This window comes from Mastigoproctus giganteus, chromosome 11 (genome assembly GCF_048544385.1).
Source record: "Mastigoproctus giganteus isolate SK-2022 chromosome 11, ASM4854438v1, whole genome shotgun sequence".
In the NCBI taxonomy this organism is placed as follows: domain Eukaryota; kingdom Metazoa; phylum Arthropoda; class Arachnida; order Uropygi; family Thelyphonidae; genus Mastigoproctus; species Mastigoproctus giganteus.
Window position 1 is genome coordinate 23,013,037 of NC_143585.1, and position 25,506 is coordinate 23,038,542.

The 25,506-nt window shown below is 35.4% G+C and overlaps 1 protein-coding gene across 1 annotated transcript in view; it reads right to left on the reverse strand.

Annotated features, from left to right (window-relative positions):
* Positions 1-25,506, reverse strand: part of LOC150077779 (E3 ubiquitin-protein ligase RNF19B-like) — a 233,072-nt gene that overhangs the window by 30,293 nt on the left and 177,273 nt on the right. The window contains exon 11 of the mRNA XM_090385368.1: positions 19,317-19,478. Within this exon, the coding sequence (XP_090241494.1) occupies positions 19,317-19,478 (162 nt within the window). The remainder of the gene's footprint in view (positions 1-19,316; positions 19,479-25,506) is intronic.

Sequence of the window (25,506 nt, forward strand, 5' to 3'; positions counted from 1 at the left end):
TGTTCTCACTTGCACGTATCATGCTACTTGCTATTGACTGCTTATCTTTTTTACTGTTTTAAATTTCAACCCCCACCCACAAATGTCAGTGAACAGAAATATCAACTAGTTAGTATGTAAATATTACAGTACATATTAATTAAGCTGTGTGTAAGCGTAAATTTATTTTTATTTTGCTAACCTGTGGAAAATATTCTTCCGATTTTCATGTATCATTTAATTTTTTAATTGGCAAGGTAATAAAGTGTAAATTTGTACTTAATATACTTTACTTTTATAGCCTGCAGATAATATTCCTCCTATTTTCGTTAATTAGAATCGCTGTTTAATAGAATTAAAATTCAATTCACAAACGTGATCACAACGACCGGCACTTACTACCTATCGTATAGTGAACGGTACTTTATTATGGTCAGTCCATCGTAACATGATCTGATCATATAGAAAATCGATCGTAAAGCTGTGTTTTTAACTATCGACGTAAAACTTTGCATAATTGGGGCAGCCACTAAATTGGGCCAAAATACACTAGTCCCAATGTGTCTCAAATAACAGGAATCGACTGTATTACTATTTGATGAATATATGACAAATACATATTACTATTTTATTATGATGTAAAAATTAAAGAGTAATTTTAGTGTAAAAGAAAAGACTGAAAATAAAGAGCTATTTCAAATTATAACATCTTTATATTTTTATTGCATTAATATTTTTTCAAACTTTAATTCAACAAATGAAGTTATATTGGTCCACTTTATGGGAAATGGGCTGATCACACTTGTTTGGAAATTCATGCTTAAAGACACAAGAAATTTGATGTCCTTGGCTTTTTACCATGAATTTAAGAATTTGCAGGTTTTAAGTCTGTTTCTTTACATAACCATATCTTAGTAGAATTCATTATTTTTATGGAGAGATGCTTAAACTTTTTTTTAAAATGTCCTGGTGGCCACAGGGTCAGAGAAGTTTTCAAGATAGGAGAATACAGGATGAGTACTGCATTTGGCATTAGCATATGATGCAAGAAAGCAAGCTTATACAGCATCAGCAAACAAAAAAAAAAAAAAAAAAAAAAACCCTTCCGTTTCACCCATCCAGTCACTCCAAAAGTTCGTCTAGTTCAGCCTTGAATTTATTTAAGCTGTCAACTTCTACACAGATATCAACACATACGGCATGTAACTACTTTTATCTTGTGCCTTATCAATTTCCTTCAGACATTCAAGGCCTTCATTAATATTATACCCGTTACAGCAGGCCCTCGTTATAATGTGGTTCACTCTACGCTGATTCACTATAATGCTGTTTTTATATTATAACCCAAATCTCACTATAACGCTCTTTTACCCATGTACGGATTGAATTTTTGGCATGTTTAACGAAAACGTTTCATCTGATGTAGTCAATAGCTTGAAATTGAATAGCAGTTTCCCACGCTGACTTGCGGAATTTTCCCACGCTCAGTGAAATTTCTCCCACGCTAATTTAATTGCACTATGGTGACTTGCTACGATCAACATTTTAAAAATGATCAAGTATATTGCTTGTAATATTTGCGTTATATGCATTTATCCGAAGTCTAGTCATCATACGTAACGGACAGTTTACTCGAACATTGTATCATAATCAATGCAACGCAGTTACATTTTCCAAGATTAATAATGATGGATAAGAATTAAAAAGAAACAATGTCTGGATGCGGTACGAAGTCTACTAAGGTAAGAAAAATACTGAATTTGAAAATTAAATTATACATTTTGAAGCAAATCGATTCCGTTCAACAAGTGGATGTGTGCAATAATTTAGGACTGGCGGGTTCAACTATAAGAACAATTATAAAAAATAAAGAATTAATTTTAGCAACAGGAAAGACAGCTCTTCCACTGCAAGCAACTAGGCCAGCTATTATAATTGAAATGGACAGACTTCTAAATAATTTTATTGAAGATAATATCCAACGCACAATTCCGTTAAATTAAATATTATTAAAGAAAAAGCGATTAGCTTATATGATGATCTGAAGAAAGCTCACCTTTAAAAAAAAAAAAAATGTGGAACCGTTTAAAGATAGATTTAAAATCCAGGCAGAAGACACAAGTGCAGATCAAGAAGAAACTGAAACTTTCAAAAAAAGAACTTCTAAAAATTATTGAAGAGTGGTGTTAAACTTCTCAACAAGTTTTTAACATAGATGAAGCAGGACTTTTTTGGAAACAAATGCCTAAAAGAAGTTTCATATCGAAAAAAAAAAAAAAAAAAACAATGCCAGGCTTCAAAGGCGGCGAAGGATCGGTTGATTTTAATTGTTGGGTGGTAATGCTGCAGGGATTTTAAAGTAAAACCCCTTTTAGTTTACTAGGAAGATGGCCAAAGTACAACCCAAAATCAACCAGAGTTACGAAAACTCGACAGCCCAGGACCATCGGATTAATAAATTCATGTAGTTACTTACCACATAATTATATACGTATGTAATGGAGAATATTTTATATGTACAAATTTTTAATATTAAATATTTCATCAAAAATACATATGTTACATTATGGGAATACGGTGCTCACTTAGCACTCTGTTTTTCGGGAACGAATTATCAGCGTTAAGCGGGGGTCACCTGTATTTTTAAAACTAGGATTACAAAGTTTCAACTTTTAACCATCCTCTCTATTCACTAAATATTTTTGTGGTAACAGTGTTACTCATAATTTATTTCTGACTTTAAAATGCATTTTATGTGACATTATGCTGAACAAAAAGTCCTTTACATAGCTAACAGCAAAAAATATTATGCACGTATTGTATAGCAACCTGAAACCAGGCAGGGTGAAAACATGCCTTTTTTTTTTTTTTTTTTTTTTTTTTTTTGAGAAAAGCAGTAACTTACTTCATTTTCTGAAATTTAAGAAATGCTCTATAACATATTTAAGATATGCTCTATAATCTTATGATCTGCTTTCACTGCTCTTGATGTCAATAAAATTTACTCTTGGACTTTTTGTCCTAATGTTGCACTATCTCTATTTATGATAAGATATATTGAATGAATACAAGTGTGAGTCTGTTTAAATTAAATTTTTGAGATAGTTTTTAAACAGTCAGTATCTCTTTGAATCAACTTTGATTTTAGTGCTTGGATTTAAGTGGCCATCTCAGAATTGAGATTATCCTTTAAAAACAGGCATTCAAGAAACATCAACAATAAATATATGATTGCCAATATGTCACCTGGTAACTGTTTACCTGTTAAAAGTTTTATAAAAATCATAGTTGATGTATGTCACATATTGTTCTATGACAATTATTAGCATTATTGTATATACATGTTGCTTACAAAAGTTCTTAAAAGAATTATGATGATGCATTCAATGGCTTTACAACAAGTAGCTAGAACTTTTTAATTTAATAATATGAAGTCTGTTCAAAAAGTATCCAGATTGCTATTAATAGTGAAAATAAGCATACTTACAAAGTAGGCAACTTAATTCCTTTCAAAATGTCCTTAGGCACATTTGGCCCAATGACTTTCCCACTCTTAGAAACACTTCTGGAAATCTGTTTTCAAAATCTCTGTGAGATTTTGAAAAAAAAAAAATCAGCTTTTTGCTACCTTTTAAGCAGCTCTAGACTGGAAGAGTAGTATGATGGCTCAGCTTTCCAGCTGAGCCATCATACTACTCTTTCAGTCTAGGAAACATAAAAAGGTTACATGGAGTCATATCTGGTGGATACATGGGTTACTGAAATTGGGCAATCCTATGACTAGCCAAAAACATAAAAGTAGTGACAAATGTGATGGTGCATTAACATGGTGAATGCAGCCAGTCTTTGGAGTTCCACTTTTCCATTCTTTTTCTTCTAACTACATCATGAAGCCTCAGATCTTTAATGTAAAACTCTATTAATTGTTTGTTCCTCTTGAGTGGAGTCTAATTCATGGTGAACATCCTCGCAGTCAAAAATGCTAGAAACACGGCTTTTATTTTGCTGCATTTTTTGGGTTGAGAGATATGATGGTACCAATAAAAAACTTGTATATCGCCCACTGTAGTTCCTATATATTATTTTAAGATCAAATGCTTCATTTGCAGTTTTAAAATCTCACTCACACACACACACACACACACACACACACACACACACACACACACACACACACACACACACACACACACACACACACACACACACACACACACACACCAGTGCAAAATAATACTTTGAAATACAAGATATGGAAACACATTCTTGCTGTTGGCTGGTAACAGATTGCCATAAGTTAGTGAACAATTTATTATATAGAGGTAAGGATGAGACCTGTTTAAACATTTTATGCTTTGTTACAGTAAGCTCTGCTGTCTCAGCCTCCGTAGCAAGTGGTCAGGAGTGGGAATGCAGTAGCTCATGCTTTTTGAGTAAACCAGGGTTCAAGCCCCTGACTGCTAAACACGGTCAATCTGCCAACCTACACTGAATCTGTGTGGTAGATTATGGTCCATTTTCCTAGAATTGTTGAGGAGGCATCCATCTTGCAGTGGATTGATAATGGCTGCAGTTTTTTTTGTTTTTTTTTTACCTGCTATCTATCTCAAACCTTGAACAGCGAATATAATCTACATGCTTTCTTAAATAGATCTTGTAAATTTTAACCATGTGTCAGGTATTACATAGTGTTAAAGTTTTGGGAATTATATATTAAATTATATGGAAAATGAAATTACTGTGTTAAATAAACAACAATGAAAAAACTTAATGTTAGCAAAGGAAAGTAAACCAATTATAATCCTTTTAAATAAAATTATTTAGCATTTCTGAGGAAATATGAAGCCCATCATTTGAGTGTTTTTTTTTTTTTTTTTTTTTTTTAATTACATTTGATTCAAGAAATATTTCATTACAAAGCTTGCTTCTCGGTGAGGGGGAAGAGACTTTGCAGATAGAAACATGAATAGCCATCGTGCCAGGAACTTAAGCTGTGACAGGTGCTACCCTCTTAAAATGACACAAATTTTATTCACTTCATTTTTTTAAAGTAAATCTTTCAAAGACTTTGTAGAAGTTCACGTGTATTAAAAGGTGACACAAGGTATAAAAACTGGATTGGCATACCTCTGCTGCTGTGTGGGTAGATGGGTTTGATTTTACACTAATTGTATATTGAAATCTTGCATATCATATGTATTGAATAAAGACAGCTCAAGCAAGGAAGAATGCAAATTCAGCGGTGGTATAGATCAGTGGTGTGCAAACTTATTTCGCTCATGACCCCCTTTGTTAAATATAAAACTGATGCAACCCCTCAATATAAACACTGAGGTAGGATGACCACATTTTTAGATTAAAAAAAAAAAAAAAAAAAACCGACATCTTATAAATTAAGTAGAAAATTTTATTCAAGTACTGAGAAAGGAATAAAAAAATAGTTTCCTTTTTAATTTACACATTAAAATATTAAACAATTTTTTTCATGTTAAATTTTTTTTTCTTATTCTTCAATTAAGATTAGAAAACAATAAAAAATTAACAATTACTGAGAAGGATGAGCCTGGATGACTGATCATATTTGGCGCAATATTTGAAATTGCTAGTCTCGTGTTATTTTCTGGATCAAGTATAGAACAGTGTTTTGTTTGTATAGCTGTTGATTTTGAGAAGCCAACCTCATAAATATGCAAACTCGAAAGGTAGCAATGCTTGCATCGGCATTTTTGATAATTCTGGATACTTGTCTCGAAGAGAAAGCCAAACTTTTTCACAAGTTGTAGTCTGGAAATGAGCACATAGTGATTTGTCAAATGACAGGCTGACAAGATCTTCCTTTTGCTGAATGATAATTTCTGGGCATGAAAAAATTTCAAAAGCAACAGATTATGACTTCAATACAACTATTTTATGGAGATACTCGAGTATAACCACCTCAATCTCGTATATAAAAGAAGCATTTCATAAGCGAATCCCATTTCATTACAAAGTGTAGTGAAAAGTCTGCTATTTAAGCTTCTGCTTTTAATAAAGTTGATCACACTTACTGCATCTTTCAAAACTTGTGCAAATCAGTTTGCATTTCCTTCGATGTTAATGCTTCCCTATGTATAATGCAGTGATTAAAACTGTATTTGGACCAATTTCCTTTCCTTTGTCTTTTAAACCTTTATTTTCTCCTTTTAATGCAGTACAAATTGTAATATAGTTATTCCAAGTTAGATTATTTGCTTGAAAGAAAATACATCAAAAATCTTCTCACCTGCCGTTCTTCCCTCCAAACTTTGCAAAATAGAAAATCTTCCAAAATATCTTCCCTCGTAGCAGCATCTGACATATAATAAGTTGAGCGAGGTTTGAAATATCTGTGGATTCATTAACTGTATTGCAAAAATTGGACCTTCTCTCAATCGATTTAATAAATTAAATTTTATGTTGTCTGCGATAACTGTAATACACCATGGGACTGTGTCTCTTGACAGACGAATGGTTTTTAAATCGTTGTTGTACTTTTCGCCATGCATAATTGACATTTTTATTGTAGCAGGAGATTCAGCAATAGTATATGTGATTTAAAATTTTGCCTATTAAATATGAAACTTCCAATGATGCTCTTAAAGCTTTACAAGAAACTGCAGTATGTTTCTTCGTGAAAGATTTCGAGTCTGAAATTACAACTGAAAAGGATTCAATATTTTTCATTATCTCTGGATGTTTTGTATGTAAGTGTCTTTTTAATTTAATAGGTTTCATGCTTTCATTAGCCAGTTTTTCATAACATATTATGCACACAGGAAGTTACTCATCAACAACACTGTAGGTGAAACTGTACTTCATAAATTCCTCTTGATATTTTCTATTCTTTTTCATTACTTTTAATTTGGAATATGATGGCTCTCTACCAGAAATTGATAGTTGCACTATGCTTGAAATAACGTTAGTGTTTCCAAATTTTCACATGATACATTTCTTACCCTATCAGCTTCTGGTGTATCTATAGCAACATTATTGTCGTCACTCCTTGGCCATTTTGTTCTAAGTACCCAATTGTCCGTTTTAAAATATAGTTTTTTTCTTCTAAAAAACAATGATAATATAAAAAGTAGCAGAAGAATGAAAAACACATCCAAGTTGACATGAAAGCACCGAATTACAAAGCAAAATAAAGCGTGCATGCAATGCATTTGCTAGTGCCACTGCATATTCGCATCTCTGACCTTTAGGCAATTTGTGTTGTAGGAAGCACAAATTAAGAGCTAAAGGGAATATTGTTCATATGTTGAGTAGTACTGAGAAGTATTAATACATACTGAGAAGGGGCACTAGTCAGCTGCATTCTCTGTGTACATATTAATTTGCCAGTGAGAAAATTAAGGCGTCTTCCCGACATGGACAAGAAGTAAGAATGCCACCTGCGGCACACGTGTAACCACCCTAAAAAAACAGAGTGGCAGTAGGGTTCATTCGTATCTCAGACCTTGTTTGAGTAATAAGATCTCTACACCTACAATGATGATTTTAAAGATGATTCATACAGAAAATGTTCTCATAGATTATCTTATCTTTTAAAAGCCATGGCTGAATCGTATTTTAGTATTGAAAAAATAATTTTAACAACAGGTTTTTAGCTTTTATGTACACAAAAACTAATTTTATTCAAAAATTGCCACGGCCCCTTTAATTTATCCCGTGACCCCCAGAGGAGTTGCATCCTACAGTTTGCACACCACTGGTATAGATGATTCAAAAAAAGACCTGACATTGGGAATTGCAAGAGCTGAATTTAATTTTAATATCATACTATAAGAAGATTTGGAAGTATAATATCAAGACATATTGAAAGATGAACGTAGATTGGATAATTTATTTTTTTATCTATTCTTGTTTCCCATCCCAAGTACAGTTGAAGCCCTTTATAGCAACCTCCTTTTTAATGTCCCAACGCATTATAATATCTTATGCGGTTGGTCCACCAATTGCAGATAAAAATTAAAATTTTTCAAGCTGTAGATAACTGTGTGCATTCTAAGACCGACACTGCCAAACAATTCGGAATTTTATGAACTTTTTTTTTTTTTTTTTTTTTGTGAACCCCAAACACGAGAGGTATTAGAACCTATAGTACTTAGTACCGTGTTGGGTTGGAGGTTGAGAAGACGAAAGAAGATATTTGTTGACACTGGAAATGAACTTCTGTAGATTGTAATTTTCAGGAAATACGTATGAAGGAAGGTTGTTCCAGAATACAGCAGTTGAATGAATAAATGAGGAAGATGAAAAGTTGGTACTGTGGGTTTGAAGTTGGACAGTAAATGGATGTTGGCTGGTGGCAGCACGTGTTCGGACTGTTTTGAAAGAGAGAGCAGGAATTATAGAAGCCATTTCAGAAGAATGGTGCCCATGGAAGTATCTGTAGAAGAGGCGTGCAGCAGAAACAGTACGTCTATGAGAAAGCGAATGGAGAGACTCTGTTAGAGATGAATCATTAATTAACCTAACTGACCTCTTCTGAATGGATTCAAGAAGCCTGAGAGAGGTTTTCGGGGCACCACCCCAGATGTGGGAACAATATTCCATGGCAGGGCAGATTTGCAATTTATACAGAGTGAGCAGCTGTTTGGAAGAAAAGTAATGCCGAGAGCGAAAGAGAAAACCAAGTTTTTTAGATGCAGAGGAAGCAATATTTGTAATGTGCTTGTGCCAAGAGAGATTAGAAGTCAGGGTATTCCCCAAAAGAGATATATCATTTTGCCTCGAAATCGGAATGTCACTAAAGATAAGCATAGGAGCAGAAGAATCCTTTTTGCGAGATTTAACTGAGTTTTAGAAGGGTTGAAATCAATTAAGTTGTCTTTGCCCCACTGGAGAATTACCTGAAGATTGGCATTTAAGGAACTGATGGAAGGTTTCTAGGTAGTTGACGGTTAATTGATTTGGCGGTTAATTGATTTCTCTATTACTTCAGAAAGAGTAGAAGTAATTGCAATGAGATGATAATTGGATGGGAGCGATTTGTCACCCTTTTTAGGAACTGGCTGGATATGAGCAAATTTCCAAGCAGAAGGAAAAACACCTTTGGAATAAGAAAGTTAAAAAAGGCAGCAAAGAATAGGAGTAAGTTCAGGAGCACAGGTTTTGAGAACAAGTGGGAAAACACCTTCAGGACCTCGAGCTTTCTTAGCATCAAGATTCATCAAAATCCTTCTGATATCCTTTTGACGGAAGACCACATGAGGCATTGAATGGAGCGTGTTGGGAATGGTGGGAGGTGTTTTACCAAGATCATTAATACATGAGCTGGAAGAAAAATGGGATGCTAGCAGGTCAGGTTTATCCTTCGCTGAAGTGACAACAGAACCATCTGGTTTGGACAGAGGTGGGAGCAGAGATGGGCAAAAGTTGCGGCCAATAGCTTTGGCAAGAGACCAGAATGCTCGGCTACCATTAGAGCAAGAAGCAAGTTTTCTACTCTTAGCCTGTTCAAACTCTAGTTTGGACTGATTAATAACTGCTTTACAGTTGTTGCGAGCTTTGGTGTAGGCAGAAAATGAAACTGAAGAATTAGAAACAAGCCAATTACGATATGCAACATTCTTCTCTTGAACAGCCTTAGCACATTGGAAAACCTTGGTTTTCCAATAAATAAAAAAAAATAAAGGACCAGATTTTAAAGTGGAGTGTGGGATAAAGGATTCCATGCCTGCAAGAATAATTTCACTGACATGATCTGAGCAAACATTGACATCAGAAGTTTTGAAACAGTAATCCGACCAAGGAAAAGAAGTCACGCAGGTCATCCCATTTTGCATTCTTGTAATGCCAAACAACACGAGGTTGGAAATAGCCATGAGATAAAGGTTCCATTGGAGAAGAGACAATCACCAAGTTGTGATCTGAAGTGCCTAAAGGACCTCTCACTTCGACTGTGTACTTAGAAGGGTTGTTTGTGAGAAAAAGATCAAGCGTATTGGCTGTATGATTAGGATTGTCCAGTATTCTTGTAGGTAAATGAACAATCTGTGCTAGGTCATTAGTAATTGCAAAAGCCTCAGCATCTCGACCTGCTGGGTCATTGTGACTAGAAAAGGGAAGCCAGCTGGAGTTGTGAACATTAAAGGAAAATTTAATGTTCACCAAGGAAAATCACCAAGGAAAATTACCTCACTGTTAGGAAAGTTGGACTGGAGAAAGCCAAGTTGCAAAGAGAGGAAGTCAAAGAGCTCCAAGTGATTAGTGTTTGTTATTGTTTGTTATTTGGTTTTTAGGAGCATTAGCAACTAAGGCCATATTGCTCCGGGATATGCGGTGGTCATTCCCTGACCTTTCCACATCCTCCGTATTTGTTGGTGGGTGATTAGTGGAGATGGGAGAATGGTAGAGACAACAGATGAATTTGACACAATGAGGTAGAGAGATTTTAAGCCAGAGAAGATCAAAGAGAGGAGATTCCAAATTGCCAAGTCTCTGACAGGGAATATCAGAACGGACATAGTACCACCTTTGAGGCAAAAGGAATCATACAGCGAATAATTTGGGCATCTGAGATGAGCAGTACTTGAATCAACCGATAACTGAGATTCTGTCAGAAAAAGTAAATAGGGTTTGGCAGACTGGAAGTGGAAATGGACATCGCTGAGATTAGAATTCAGACCACGTATATTTGTGAAATGAACTAGGAAGCGTTTGGGAGGTTTAGATCTTTTCACAGATAAGCTTGCTCTATTAGTTTGACAATTCATGGTGTAATCAATAATAAGAAAAAGTCGGTGGGACATGCTGTATGATGTAATGAAATTTTTGGATATAGCGTACACGTGGTAAGAATATACCCAGATCCTTGACATAACGTGGCCTCGATAATGACCCCCGCATACACACTACTCGGACTCCCTCCAGTCACTATCTGGCAGAGTAGAGGTAGCAAGATTATACACTAGTTGATCCGGAAGCCTCCTAGAGAGTTACCAATAGGTTCGGTCCGGTGTACTAACTAGCGGCCGGCCTGCGAACACCGTTTTAGAGCTGTACCTTCGAAATGTAAGGAATATTGGATGTCACCACGACGTTCATCATAACCTCAAAAGTCATCAATCATACTGCATGATGGAAGAGATAGGGAAGGGTTGACCGGAACTTAGCTCTAGAGACTAAACATGGATTCCACCACTTCAAGCCTCCAATAAGCAAAGTGGTGGTATTTCACCAGTTGATGAGAGTCATCTACCACCTAGTACTGCCTTGTAGCACATAGAGGTGGCATTCCTCCATGTGGTGTTTTTTTTTTTTTTTTTTTTTTTGGGTAGTTGTTGGCGCATCGGCTTCTGTGGCCATAATGCACCTCCCAAGGTTTTTGCAGTACTTTGATCCAAGCCTGAGGCGGGATTCGAACCCACGACCTTTGGGTTGCCAGGCAGGTACTTTACGCACCCGGCTAGCCCGGTCAGCCCATGTGGTGTGGGCACCCACCTTGTACTTGTGCATGGAGGTTATACCCAGGATTACTAACAGTCCCACCATTGTGAAGTTGCAAGCAGAGGATTTGGCTGTCCAGACTTCGCCGAAATTGGGTCCACTTGACTTGAGTGTCACCCGAATATCAATTCCATCAGCGTTTTAGACTCACAGGTAGCAAGTACCGCTTGTCTGGCATATCTGAGAGAATGTCTGTGACAACCTCAAGGTTGTCACAGACATTCTCTCAGACTAAAGCCCCAAGCCCCAAGGCCCTTAAAAACAGTTTCTAAGAGAACTCTGTTCACTATTCTAAAAGATCGGAAAAAGATTGAAAGTTTAGAGAAACTGCTGTACAGGGTAGAATTCAAGCATGAAAGGCGAAGTATCCAGATCTTCAAAAGGTACTTTTGGAATGGTTAATGATTCTTCATACAGAAAACGTTCTCTTAGATTATCTTATCTTTTAAAAGCCAAGGCTGAATCGTTTGCACGTCGAATGGATTTGAAGAATTTAAAAGTTCAGATAGATGGTTCCAGAAATTAAGACTCTTCATGGCCTGTCTTTCAAAGAAGTGTGGCAAAAATGCAGCCATGGACATTGACACTACAAACAAATGGAAGGAAAATCGTTTAACAAAAACTACTGAAGAATGCCATTAAAGAAAACTGTGCTGTCTTGAAAGCAAAATTCAATATGAAATCGACATCATGCAGCCAGTGTATTTGTGTTTCAGCATGGGATAAAGATGATGAAAAAGTGATTACCAACTGCTTCAAACATGCTGGATTTACTGCCCTGAATGATGCAATGTGTGAAGGACAGTCCAAACAATAGCAAAAAAATATTTGAGTGTGTCATGACCTAAACTTACAGGGAAACGTAAGCTTCAACGATTATGCAAAAGTGGATGCGGACATTGAATGCTTCAGGATATACACAAATGAAAAGGAACTCGTTGCAGACATAATGGAATATTCTGAAATTTGTAGTGATGAAAATGAGGAACCTACTGTGGTTGAGCAAGAAGCTTTGGTGAAAGATTAGAGCTTGTACACTGATTTTGATTTTTTCAAGTGCAGCCTAACTGCGAAAGTGAAATAACTGCTATCACATACCTTCGCAATTCTCTTTTAAAACATGCTCCACCATTGAAACAGTGTGTTTTTGAAAGATTATTTTAAAGTTTGAAACAATTCTCTTGTTAGGTCTTGATAGGTATGTAGCCTATGTAGTGAAATTTACAATTTTATTGTAACCTTACTGCACCCCACAATCATAATTTTCGTATTTAATACTATAGTACATATTATAAATAAGATTATACTGTTGTATTAGTAGCATTACATTAAAATTTCAGGCTTTTACTTGTTTTGTTGCTGATTTTATGAACGGTCGATATACCGCACTTCCAATATAATGACCATTTTTCTCATTCCCCTATGGGGGTTGTTAAATTCAGTTTTCAAAGAAATAGAATTTGTCTCTAAGATCTAACTAAAGATTATTAAGATTTCTATATAGTTGTCAACTCTCCAAGTTAAAGAATATCTTTTTGACTTGATTTGACCCCTTCTCCATCTTTGCTCTAATATACTTTTTTTCTGTCTTTTTCTTTTTATGGAAAAATAGAAAACTACATTAAAACCAGAATTTTTTTAAAAAATTTTGCTAATTTCCACTTATTTTCATTAACAAATTTGCTGTGGAGTATGCTAGTCTATGTTACAAAACAGGAACACCTGATAACAGCGTTGTTTCATTTAATATGTGATGGTTTAATTGTACTATTGTGGTGCAAAGCAAATTAATAATGTCTTTCAGTAAGAAAACAAAGAAATATGACAAGTTTCAGAAGACATGTAAGATTTTTCATGAATTTTAGAATCTGGAAAAGGTAATACGTTTGCTTTGTGTAATGTACTGTATGTAGATGTGATTTTTCAATTTTAAGTGGCAGGAAATATGACATAATCAAAAATATAAGCAAAAGGAAAATGTGCAGTGAGATGCAAAAGTAGATATATCATTTCATAGTGATGATGTTGTCATACATGCAGGAACATTGTTCAGAAATATATTTCTTAATAGTGAAATAGCAAAAAAAAAAAAAAGTTGGGAAAGAACAAAAACAATAGGTATTGTTAACAAAACTGCACAGAACGTGAAGAAAAGGTAGTGACAGCTCTTAAAAATGTGTCCTTTTCAAATGCTACAGATGGCATTAATCAAAATTATTACAAGCTATTATCCAAGTTTGGGGACTTTTTGGTGAAGAGCAGTGTCCACTGATAATTTAACCATTCCTTTATCCATAGCAGTATCTTGACCTTAATGCCACACTGCTTCAATTTGTTCAGCAGTCTTTTATGTGTAGCAGTATCAAAGACTTTCCTGAAATCCAAGTATATGACATTGTTTTATATTATAATTATTTTTATTATTTATCATTACTTTTCATTATTTTTTTATTATTTATTATTATTTTTTGCATCCAGTTCCTTTGTGACACATTGCAGTAACCAATCAAATTGGTCAAAGAAGATTTCCCTTTAACAAACCGATGCTGTGTTTGAAGTATAATTGCAGCATTCTCCAAATAATCCTGCATCACTTATTTTACCAGCGACTCCATTATTTTCCCTGGAACGGAACTTACACTAACAGGTCTGTAATTACCCATGTCACCACTTTATGAATTGGGGATATACATTCGTATATCTCCAGTCCGCAGAGACCTCCCAAGAATCCAAGAATGCACTTATAATTATGGCTAAGGGTTTGCTTACTTCCTTCGCTGCTTCCCTTAATACACTGGTGTGCAAAACTTAAAGACCAGTCAGATTTTCACCTGTAGTTTCTCATAGGTAGGGGTGGCCTGGATATGGGAAAAGCATACCAAAGGAACCTCGTGAGGTACAGAAATGATGAAGGAAACAACACCGACACAACAACAGAAACAAAATGGTACAGAGGGACTTTACTCAAAAATGGCAATATAGCACTGGCTGCCAAAGATGGAACAAAGGGAAGAGGTGGTCCTCAGTAGGAGATATGGCCACCCTTAATGTCGATGCAGGCTTTGCAGCACTGCCTGTCCATACTTAGAACAATGTTATTGATAAGTTCTTGCGATAACATTGTCCATTCCTCTGTCAGTACCATCTTCAGCTGGTGAACATTTTCTGGTGGGTGTGGACATGCTGCTTGGTGTCTCCCCAGAGCATCCCATACTTGTTCGATGTGAATTAGATCGGGGAACGGACAGGCCAATCCATACAAACAATGTCCTCACTTTCCAAAAGCATATCAGCAGCTGCAGTGCGATAGGGTGTGGCGTTATCATCCATAAAAAGGAACTAGGGGCCAATGGCACCTTGGAATAGATGCACATGGAGAAGAATTACCTCAGTACAGTAGCGTGCATTGGTTAGAGTACCGCCTTCCAGTATCTGAAGTTGTGTATGTCTATCCAAGATAACGCCTCCCCAGACGAGAACACCTCAACTGCCATATCGATCCCTTTCAGTGATTTTTGTGGGGTGATACCGCGTGGCAACTTCTCGCCAGATTAGCTGATGTCCAGAATTGCTGCTGAGACTGAATCTACTCTCATCAGCAAAGAGTACCTTACCCCATTACGCTGCTGTCCAGTTCTTGTGTTCGATGCACCACTGTAAATGGTGTCTCCAATGGGCAGGTGTTAAAGGGGCACAGCATACGGGCCGTCGGGCAAACAGTCCACTGCGATATTTTGTGCAGTTGGTTTGCAATGGATCCCGCTGTCTGGTGTCGGTCCCTCTTGGCCTATAGGAGTATATAGCGGTCATCACTGAGCATTGTTTTTCGTCGACGACCACCACTGGTCCTTCGAACAGCTGTATCTGTCATTCTGAAGGCCGACCATGCACGTGAAATGATGCTATGGGCGATACCAAACTGCAGCCACACTTCTTGCACTTCGAGCTTCCAATTATTTGATCCCGGGTAAAGTCATCCAGATGCTGTCTACTGGCTATTTTGTTGTCTGTAGCACTGTATGAAACCAATTGAACGTCTGTAACAATTGTGCAGTAATTTGCACATAACTGCTGATTTTATCTGTTTATGTGAGCCCTCTCATCACGATTCAAATTTTTGTACGTGCACCAGCTTTCTACTGAACGGCCACAGGCTGTTTCGTTTGATTTTGTGGTTGTAACCTTTAGAAATAGTGTTGGTCATTAAGTTTTGCACACCAGTGTATAACTTAAATAAATTCAAGGCAGAACTAGACAAACATATGGAATAAATGGATGGGTGAAATGGGAAGGGTTTTTTTTTTTTTGGATGATGCTGTATAAGCTTGCTTTCTTGCATCGTATGCCTCTACTAATGTTAATTGGATAGATCCCATCCACCCCAGGTGCCTTTCTTATGTTTACCTTCAATTTCTCTTCCACTTTCCTCTCAGTTTTTATAAAATCATTTAGCTCCCTTTTAGAGTCTGCTAAACTTCTGACATGCTTTTCCCTAAACAATTCCTCACATGTTGAATGAATGCAGATGCAAAATATTCATTACTTTTGTCAGCAACCAGAGCAGGTTCATCAACAATCAAACCATCAGTATCAAGTGGACCAATCTGATTCATCCCCTACCTTCTAGTGTTTACATAACTAAAGAAGTCTTTGCTGTTTTTCTTTGCATCCTTCACCAAAGATTTCTCTTAATCTGCCTTTGCTTGCCTGACCTCTTTTGTGACTTGATTACAGACTAGTTTATATCTATCATAGACTTCTGTGTTGCCCTATAATTTATATGCATCCCATGCACTTTTCTTCTCTGCCACAAGTTTCATCAGTTCATCTGACATCCATTTAGGCCTATAACTTGAAGAGTATTTTTTTAGTTGGTATCTGCAATCTTCCTCAATATATTATGCAAGTAGTTTAAGATCATCATCGAATAGTAACCATTAGGACGTGTTAAATCTTTTCCACAGTCATAAAACTAGAAAACATGGTTTGGCTAAAAAAAGAAAAGAAAAAGAAATAAAGTCCACCAAATATTCATCCACTTTCACAGGAAGGAAGGAACACACCCCTTTTTCAGCACATAATAAGTTGAACGACAACCTATTTATCATCAAGTGCTTATTCTCCTCTTTTAATAGTCTTACTACACCAGTTTTTAGGTATACAATATCAGGTGAATTATTAACACTAAGTGCCAGACTTTTTTAAAGAAATCCCACACACATTCTCAGATTGTTCAGAAGATTTCAGGTCATGCAAGAGATTTCTAGTATTGTACCCTGTAGAGTTACCCTCCACTCACTGCTGGCACCAAGAGAAGCTGCTTTCAAGTTGACGATTTTTTCTTTCTTTATCTTTTTACTGCAAAAGGTCACAAGCTATATTCCACAGTGGAATATAGCTTGAAATCACTTTGATTACAACCATCTATAGCAAGTGAAAATGGCTCATTTTTAAGAGCCATCACTACCTCTTCTTTCACTATCCATACAACTCCCCTAACAATGGCTATTGATTTTGTTCTTCTGTAACCATATTTTTTCTGCCATTTCACTATCGGGACACATTTTCTGAACAATGCAGGGGAAAATTATGTTCTACATAATTTTCCCCTGCATTGTATGACATCATCATCACTATGAAAAACTATGTCCATTTTTTTCTATGCACTGCATGCTGTCATTCTTATTTGTTTGCAAATATCTGATTATATCTTGTATCCCATGGCTCAAAACAGAAAAATCATATCTACATATAGTACACAAGACCTTTTGTTACCTTTTTCATATCTTGCAGTACATGGAAAATCTTGCATAAAGGTCTTCTAATTTTACATTGTATATCTTTGGTATCTTAGATATTGTTAATTAGCTTCAACACCACACAAGTACAATGAAATGGTCACATATTACAGAGAACAAAGCTATTATTCCATTGTCCCATGTTTCTATTTTGCAATGTAGACTAGCCCAACTTGATGGCCAATTTGTTAATGACAATAAGAAATTCACAGAATTTTTAAAAAATTCAAAGTTTAATGAGTTTACTATTTTTTTGCAAAAAGAAAAAGAAAAATAATATTTTTGCCAAGAGACACTCTTTGTAACCAATTATATTACAATGATGAGACAGAAGGAGTCAAATCAAGTAAAAAATGGATTTTTTGTCATGTAAACCTGGAATCAGCAGTTATAATAAAAAGTATTCAATAACAGATGCTTTAAAATTTGTATTGTTAAAGCATCTTTCTTTGCAATATATTTGACCTAATAACAAAATTTCAAGTAAAATTACTATTGGAAGCTGCATTAGAAACTTATAAAAATTAGTGCAAAAAAAAAAAAAAAAAATCTTCAGACCACTAATTTTGTGAAGAAAAACTGTGACCACTATTTGCAACAGACTGTTCTTTGAAAGACATATTTATGTACTCTTTCCTTGATTTAATTTCATTCAGTAACAAAACTTCAAAGAAAATTATCCATTAGCACGTGGTAGAGAGCGACAAGGACTGGTGCTAAATAGAAACTTTCCATCATGAGTGCAATTCATGAGTACTGCAGTGTACCACCACTCACAAATTGCTTTTTCAAATGTACTGAAATCTAAACAATAAATGGTGGCATTCTTGAAGGGGGGGGGGGTTACCAATAACAAATTTTCATAAATGCCAGCACTACTGAGTTTTTAAAACCAAGATCCTTTTGATCCCATGTAACCAACTTGGACAATGTGTAAAAAAAAAAACCCAAAAAAAAATAAATAAATAAATAAATAACTTCCAATTGAAATGGAGTCCAAAAACTCGGGCCTTTTCAATATGGTGTGAAAGAATAGTGATCAAAAAGGGCTGAGCTGGTTGCACACAAGATAGCTGACTTCATGGTCTATTCTTGTATACCAGAGGAATCCCTCCCTCCCTCCCTATTTTTTATCAGTAATGAATGAATATTCATTCATCACCACAAATATTTAAAGGTGAAAGTTGTTCCCTCTTTGCATTTTTTTTTTTTTTTGAGCCTGATATTGTTATTTTACTACAGTCTGATCTGTAATTTTTAACAGCTCTGCAACAGTCTGTTAGTTGCATAAATGTGTTCCATTAAATGTACTGTCCTGCTAAGAGAAAACAGCAAATTGCATAAATGTTCTAGCCATGCATAGTTATGGAAATTTAACAAAGCTGTTCATTCCACTTTGTTGAATTTTCATTTTAAATTGAGTACTACGGTGAAAGACTTTTTTTTATTTAAAATTAATAATGGCCAAATAACCATTCTCATCTTTCAAACACATCCCATGACTACTCAGGATAACCTAAAACTGGTGAACAAATAAAAAGACCCACTGCAGGAAATTAAAGGAACTCTGTTCTGATTGAACAGGAATTCAATGATTTTGAATATGATATTATAATGTAGCCTAACATACTGAAAATTATGGCACTTCCTTTGGAGGCAAAATTAAATTAATTTCCCTCAATCCATGCCCTGGTGGATTTCTTGGTGGATTTCTTGGAAACAGTAGGCTTGAGTAACATTTTAGGGCTGTAACTTAAATATCTGATAGTGGCCTTATTTCTACCTATATTCATATCTATATGTGTTTAAAAGTAATTGACACAGTATTTGGGTATTGCTGAATCAGTTGTAGCCAGCAACAAAAAAAAAAATAAAATAAAATAAATAAATAAAAATAACTGAATATTTCATTAAATAAATTGATACAAAAGAAAAAAATAACATTTTATGTTCAACCCCTGGATACAAAGTTCTCATACAAGAATAAGAACATATACATGCATATGAAAAGCAGTCAGATTGTATTGAAGTGGGACATTTAATGTCATATAAAATATGGGAATTTACCTATATCCTAGGAGGGAACCAGCAAGAGCTCTTGTACTAGCATCATCTGCAAGAGACATATTGGCAGAACGCTCACTGAGACTAACTGTAGCTGAGGCTGTTTCACTGTGGCTACTGAGACTGAATCTTTTAGTAGAGGCTACATCAGCTTGAATTTCAACTCTGAAAATATTTGAGAGTAAATTTATCATTTCATGTAATTTAATAAACTTAACATAGCCCCAAAATGCCCCTATTTCAAAGAATCATTTTGTTTAAATATCATTCAGGGAGTGAATGTGTGATTTGATCAATCACTTTACAATTTGATCGGCGCCTCCGTAGCCAGGTGGGAAGGAGCAGCAGTGCCTAGCACACGCTTCTTGATTAGACCAGGGTTCGAGCCCGTCACCACCAAATATGGAGGATGCGGGAAGGTCAGGGAATGACCACCGCATATCCCGGAGCAATATGGCCTTAGTTGCTAATGCTCCTAAAAAATCCAAATAACAATAACAATAACAACAACAACAATTTGATCTTAAATATTATGAAACACCATTTCCGTATTACTGCTTGGGTTCACTAAAAATGTTCCCACCAGTCCTGCTGACAAAATGTCATAACGCTTTGAGCCTGATGTGGCATGCAACGGAAGCATTTGCTCAAGGTGAGGCTTAGTATTATTCAATTAACAAGACCCCTCCTCCAGGACTTGAAGTAAAGCTGGTGATTCCATGAATGCACATAGATATAATGAAACCAGCAACACCTGCATATAGCTTTTAAGAACAAACATGCCTGATGTAAAATGTTGCCCATGTGCAATGCTCTCCACCAAGGCTATGTTATGCAAAATGCAAAGGAAGGTGGAGTATCCCTCCAAATTTACTTTTCCCCTGCCTATGATTTCTACATATTCTGGCATCAAAAAAAGGCACTGGAAGAATTCTAATTTCTGTCAGATGCTGTAAGTTGAATGTGATTAGTAATTAGTTTGATCAACAGCTGAAGGAACTTGACAAGGACGGCATCCTGGTGAAACAATGGGTTGCATGTTTTAATGTTAAGGATGCAATGTGAATCACTGCCTTCCAAGGAGTTGTTACTAAACCTAGTTTCGAAGTTCTTCAAAAATTAAAACTATTAGAACCTAAGGCAACCTTAGGTTCTAATAATTTTAGAACCTTTTATCCTGGTTATTTTATTAAAATTAAAAATGATTAATCTTAGAATAATTAATTAATTTAATTTAGTTAAAATTGCAGAATCTCAAATAATGTCTGTGTTATACAATTTAATAATAGCTGTCCTGTCAAGAAATCCTAATAACAACTGTTTGGGACCATACATGACTGATTGCTGGAATTCAGTATTAATCTTAAATTACTGATCTTAGCTTCATTTTTCTGTCAAAGGAATAAATGTTCTTTTTATCATTTAACAAACAAAAATAACCAATTTGCTAAGAATTAGAAATATCTAGAGCCCAATGCTATGGATAAATACAAAATTAATAACTTCTTAGCAAAGAACTTTAATTTCCTTAATTAATATTAGAGAGACTTCTGCTGCACAATGTATAACAGCTGAGCAAGTTTCTTGAGCCACACTAACCACCCAGCATTCAAGGATAGTGTGATATTTCATTACCCATATTACAATATATTTATGATGAATCATTCAAGTGGCAAGTTATAAATAGGAACACAAACCTTTCATAATAATGTCTGTGGTGTGATTTTAAAAGGGATCAATCATTAAATTACTGAATCAACATTACAAACACTGTACAGGTAACTCCCATGTAAAACGGTAGTTAGGTACCCATAAAATCCTGTGTATTAGTGCGAAACCATGTTATACGGGACTAAGAACCAGTACAAAAAGGTGGGAGGGGGAGTTATGTTCCAAAAGCATAATTTTTTATATAACTATCGGAAACTTAATTTTTATTAAAAATAGTGTTACAAACTGTGATACATGTATGTCAGATAATGTACATTCATTTAATTTTCTGCCTCTTCACTGCTGCTAAGCAAATCAAACAAGAATGTTTCTCTGTTGCAGAATATCTTCACCTTCTGAACTTTCTTCTGCAGCATTTAGATTTCATGTATCTTCTGCTCCCTTTAAAAAAATCAATTTGGGTTTGTTTGCTTTTGCTTGATAGATCTTTGTAAATTGCATGGTACAGAGCTTTGCATTTTTGAAGCTCCCTTTTGAAATTTGTGTTCCTCTCAGTCAAAGGCTCTGCATTCAGAAAATAAGATTCTAACTGCTCGGCTAAGTTTATGCATTCCCTTATGTTTTTTGGTGTAAAATTTGGAACTTCAAAATTTTAATCTGTACTATCATCCTCTGAATTGATCTGGTTTACCTCCGATGCCATTTCCACCAAATCCGCTTTGCCAGCCTCTTTTCTACTGTAATTCTTGAACATCTTCAGTAGTCTTGAAGATCTTCAAGACTACTGAATTCTTGAACATCTTCATATCATCAAACTTTCCCCCTCCTACCAACTTAGCAATATCTACTATTGCACCAATTCTATTTTCTGCTGGTTCAACCATATTTCCTGAATGAACTGACTCTGGCCATACATTTTTCCAAAACGGTTTTAATGTTGACAGTTTTATTTATTTGAGTGATACAGTCCACAATTGAGAAATGTTTCCATGCCTCCATCACTTCAATAGATTCAGAATCAATTTTTTACAAAATCCATTGTAAATTTTCTGATGTTATGAGGTTTAAGAATAGATGTAATGCCTTGATCTAATGGCTGAATTAAAGAAGTTGTATTAGGTGGTAGGAACAGTACTTCAACATTTTTGATGACTTAAAATCTTTTGGATGGCCTGGAGCGTTTATCCAATAGTAATAAAACTTTTACTAGATTTTTCCACTTTAAATAGTTTTCCACAGCTGGCACAAAACAATTTAGAAATCATTCTTTTAATAAATCGGCAGTTACACAAATTATGCCTAAGTTCCGTAGGCATAATTTAGGGCTGGAATTTAATTCACAACAAAGAAATTATTCCAATACATTTCTTAAGAACAAAGTTTAGTAATGCTTTGAAGTCACAATTTGATTTTTTTTTTGTGGTCTCAAACAAGCATAGAACCTAACACGAGGATTTCCAAACAAAATAAAATACAGGGATGTCCCAATAATTTTTTTTGCATAACGACTAGCGAGTCAAACAGCGGGGGATTCACAAAAAAAGAATGGAAATGTTGAAAAATTGCATCCAACATAATAATAGTAGGATTTTCTCCGCATAAATGCTCAAAAATACTGTGCTTTCTGAGCCGAAATTCTTTAACCACGTTAGAGCGAAACAGTATTATATAAGTACTGAGCTGTGTGAGAATTTCTGCAATTTATCAATCGTGTTAGAGCAAATCGCGGTGTTGTAGAAGTACCATGTTGTACGGGGGTTGCCTATACTTCTTTACCACTAAGAACTCTGAGGCCTGAGGCTGATGGTTAGGAATATATACTCATAGATTTTTATCTTATCTTATCTTATTCTTCAAAAAAAAAAAAAATAAATAAATAAATAAATAAAAAAAGGGGGGTAATAAAATGATAAAATGTTAGAAGAAACAGATTTTCACACAATCACTATTTGTTTCCACAAAACAGTTCTACAAGAAATAGTGAAAATGTTTACTGCTGAGATCTCCCCAACCACACTTTTTTCCTTTTTTTTTTTTTTAAATACACGTTGGAGATGCTTCGGCAGTTAAGATATGCAACTTTTTTTTTTTTTTTTTTTTTTTTTGCAGTCAAACCACCCAAATTTGGCACTCCATTATCTAGCATCATCCATTTTTTTGATTGAACACCAACAAGAAATGTGTTAAATGATGAAATTATCTAACTTGACAAAATTAACGAACTGTTGTTATTAAGGATGTATTATGCAGCTTTTGAATTTCACAATAGACTGTGGTAATTCATTAAATTTGTTTGATGTTTTGTAATGCTTTTAGACTGTTGTTTGTGAACAACAACACAGCAACTTTCTTCCATTGTATTGCCTACTGATCAAATCATCAAAATGCAGATATTGTGGGAATATCAGACACTACTACACCACAAATAAATAAAAATGAGGCTTAATATCCTAAATTACACTGGTGTGTGCGTGTATATACAAGGTGATTCAGGAGGAACAGTAAATATTTTGGGAGATTATAGCATTGATTATTCTGAGTAAAAAAGTTCACATAAACATGTGTCCAATTCTCAATGGATATGGAGATATAGCTGTTTGAAACTGGCATGCACAAAACCATTATAAGCAGTATTAAAGAATGATAAATGACTTATTGTTTGTATTCATTGACTTTTTAAAAGATACAAAACACAGATAATTGGACAATTTTTTTTTTACAGTTCACAATAAATGTTCGAAAATCCCACTACCAACCTCAATGCACTTTGCAACTCTTGTGGTAATATGCTGTGTTGTTTTTCTGAGGTAGTCTCAGTATTCCTTTATGAGGGCAGCAGTATCCAAAATGCAAGCGAGCAATTTGTCTCTTGTATTCGCCTTTTCTTTGTATGCTGTGCTTTTCATCCACCCCACAAACAAAAATCTAATGGAGTGAGGTCTCGAGACCTTGATGGCCAAAGAATGGGACCACCACGGCCGATCCATCATTCAGGGAAAGTTCGATTTAGATATTGTATCACCAGACGGGTATAATGTGCAGGAAATGCTGAAAGTACATACCAATCCTTGTAGCCAAGGGAACATCCTCCAATAGTAGTAGAAGTTCGTTTTGCAGAAATTCTAGGTAAATGGGCCCTGTAAGATGATTTTGTAACACAACAGGCCCAATCAACTGATTTTCAATGATACCGCACCACACGTTTACAGAGAAGCAATGTTGAAAATTTGTGTCTATAGTGGCACGTAGATTTTCAACTGACCACCTATGAGAGTTGGCACCTCCGTAGCCAGGTGGGAAGGAGCAGCAGTGCGTAGCACACGCTTCTTGATTAGACTGGGGTTTGAGCCTGTCACCACCAAATACGGAGGATGCGGGAAGGTCAGGGAATGGCTACCGCATATTCCTGGAGCAATATGGCCTTAGTTGCTAATGCTCCTAAAAACCAAAACAAACAAAACAAAACAAAACAAAACAAAACAAAAACAATGAGAGTTACGGGTGTTGTTGATACCATCATGGGTGAAAGTAGCTTGAACCGTGGTCACTCGTGGCACATATACTTATGCATCCTCACACCTGACCACTTGGCTACAGCAGCCTTAATTATGCTTTTTTTCTTTAAATGTAAATAAGTGAGCATGTGCCAATTTTTGGAAAATCTATAATAAATTCTTTTCATGTTAATTTTTTTTTGCACAAAATGAAAAATAAGAAACAGTACTACAACCCACAGAAAGGTACATGTATTTCAAATATTCAGCAAATGGTTTTCAGTATAGAAAACCATTTGCTGAATATTTAGAGCACTCATATTAAAAACAAATGGTAAATAACATATAAAGGCAGTCATCTCACTAAATCCAAACTTCAGCAGTTTAACAGTTTTATGTGCCCACAGATGAATTTTCTGAAACTCTTTTAAGGTTGTCACATGTATCCCCTTGAACACCAACCAGCAGTCTGCCATCGTCTCATTCAATTCACTCTGGTATATCTTTTTTTTCTGATGGATCATACCTAATACCTAGTGCACTAATTAAACCATTTATGGCAGCATACAATGCAGATTTCTCCTTAAGTAGAAAGGAATGAATTATTTTTCTCTGTTCTTAGATCTTTCATAGATCCAAGTTCCATTCACACTTTTCAGTTCAGCTTGAGTAAATTTCTTCTTTAACATGGATAAACCTGACCAGCACCTTCAAATTCACTATGCATATTTGAGGAACAATCAGAGTCCATGCTGGAAGTATCCAAGTCTTGCAGATTTGGATATTATATTGCAGCTTATTCTTGATGTTGCATCCTGTAATAATGTATATGCAAAAATAGCAATCCAGTGTATAGTCCCGAGGTGCATGCTGCACCGTACGTACCAAATAAAAGGGATCCGTCTTTGTCTCGTATCTTAAGTAAAGCAGATGACACACATTGGCATTGCTATTAGTATTACATTGGAAAAATGATGCAAGGAAACAAAGCTTATACAGCATCAGCCAAAAAAGTAGAAAAATATCCA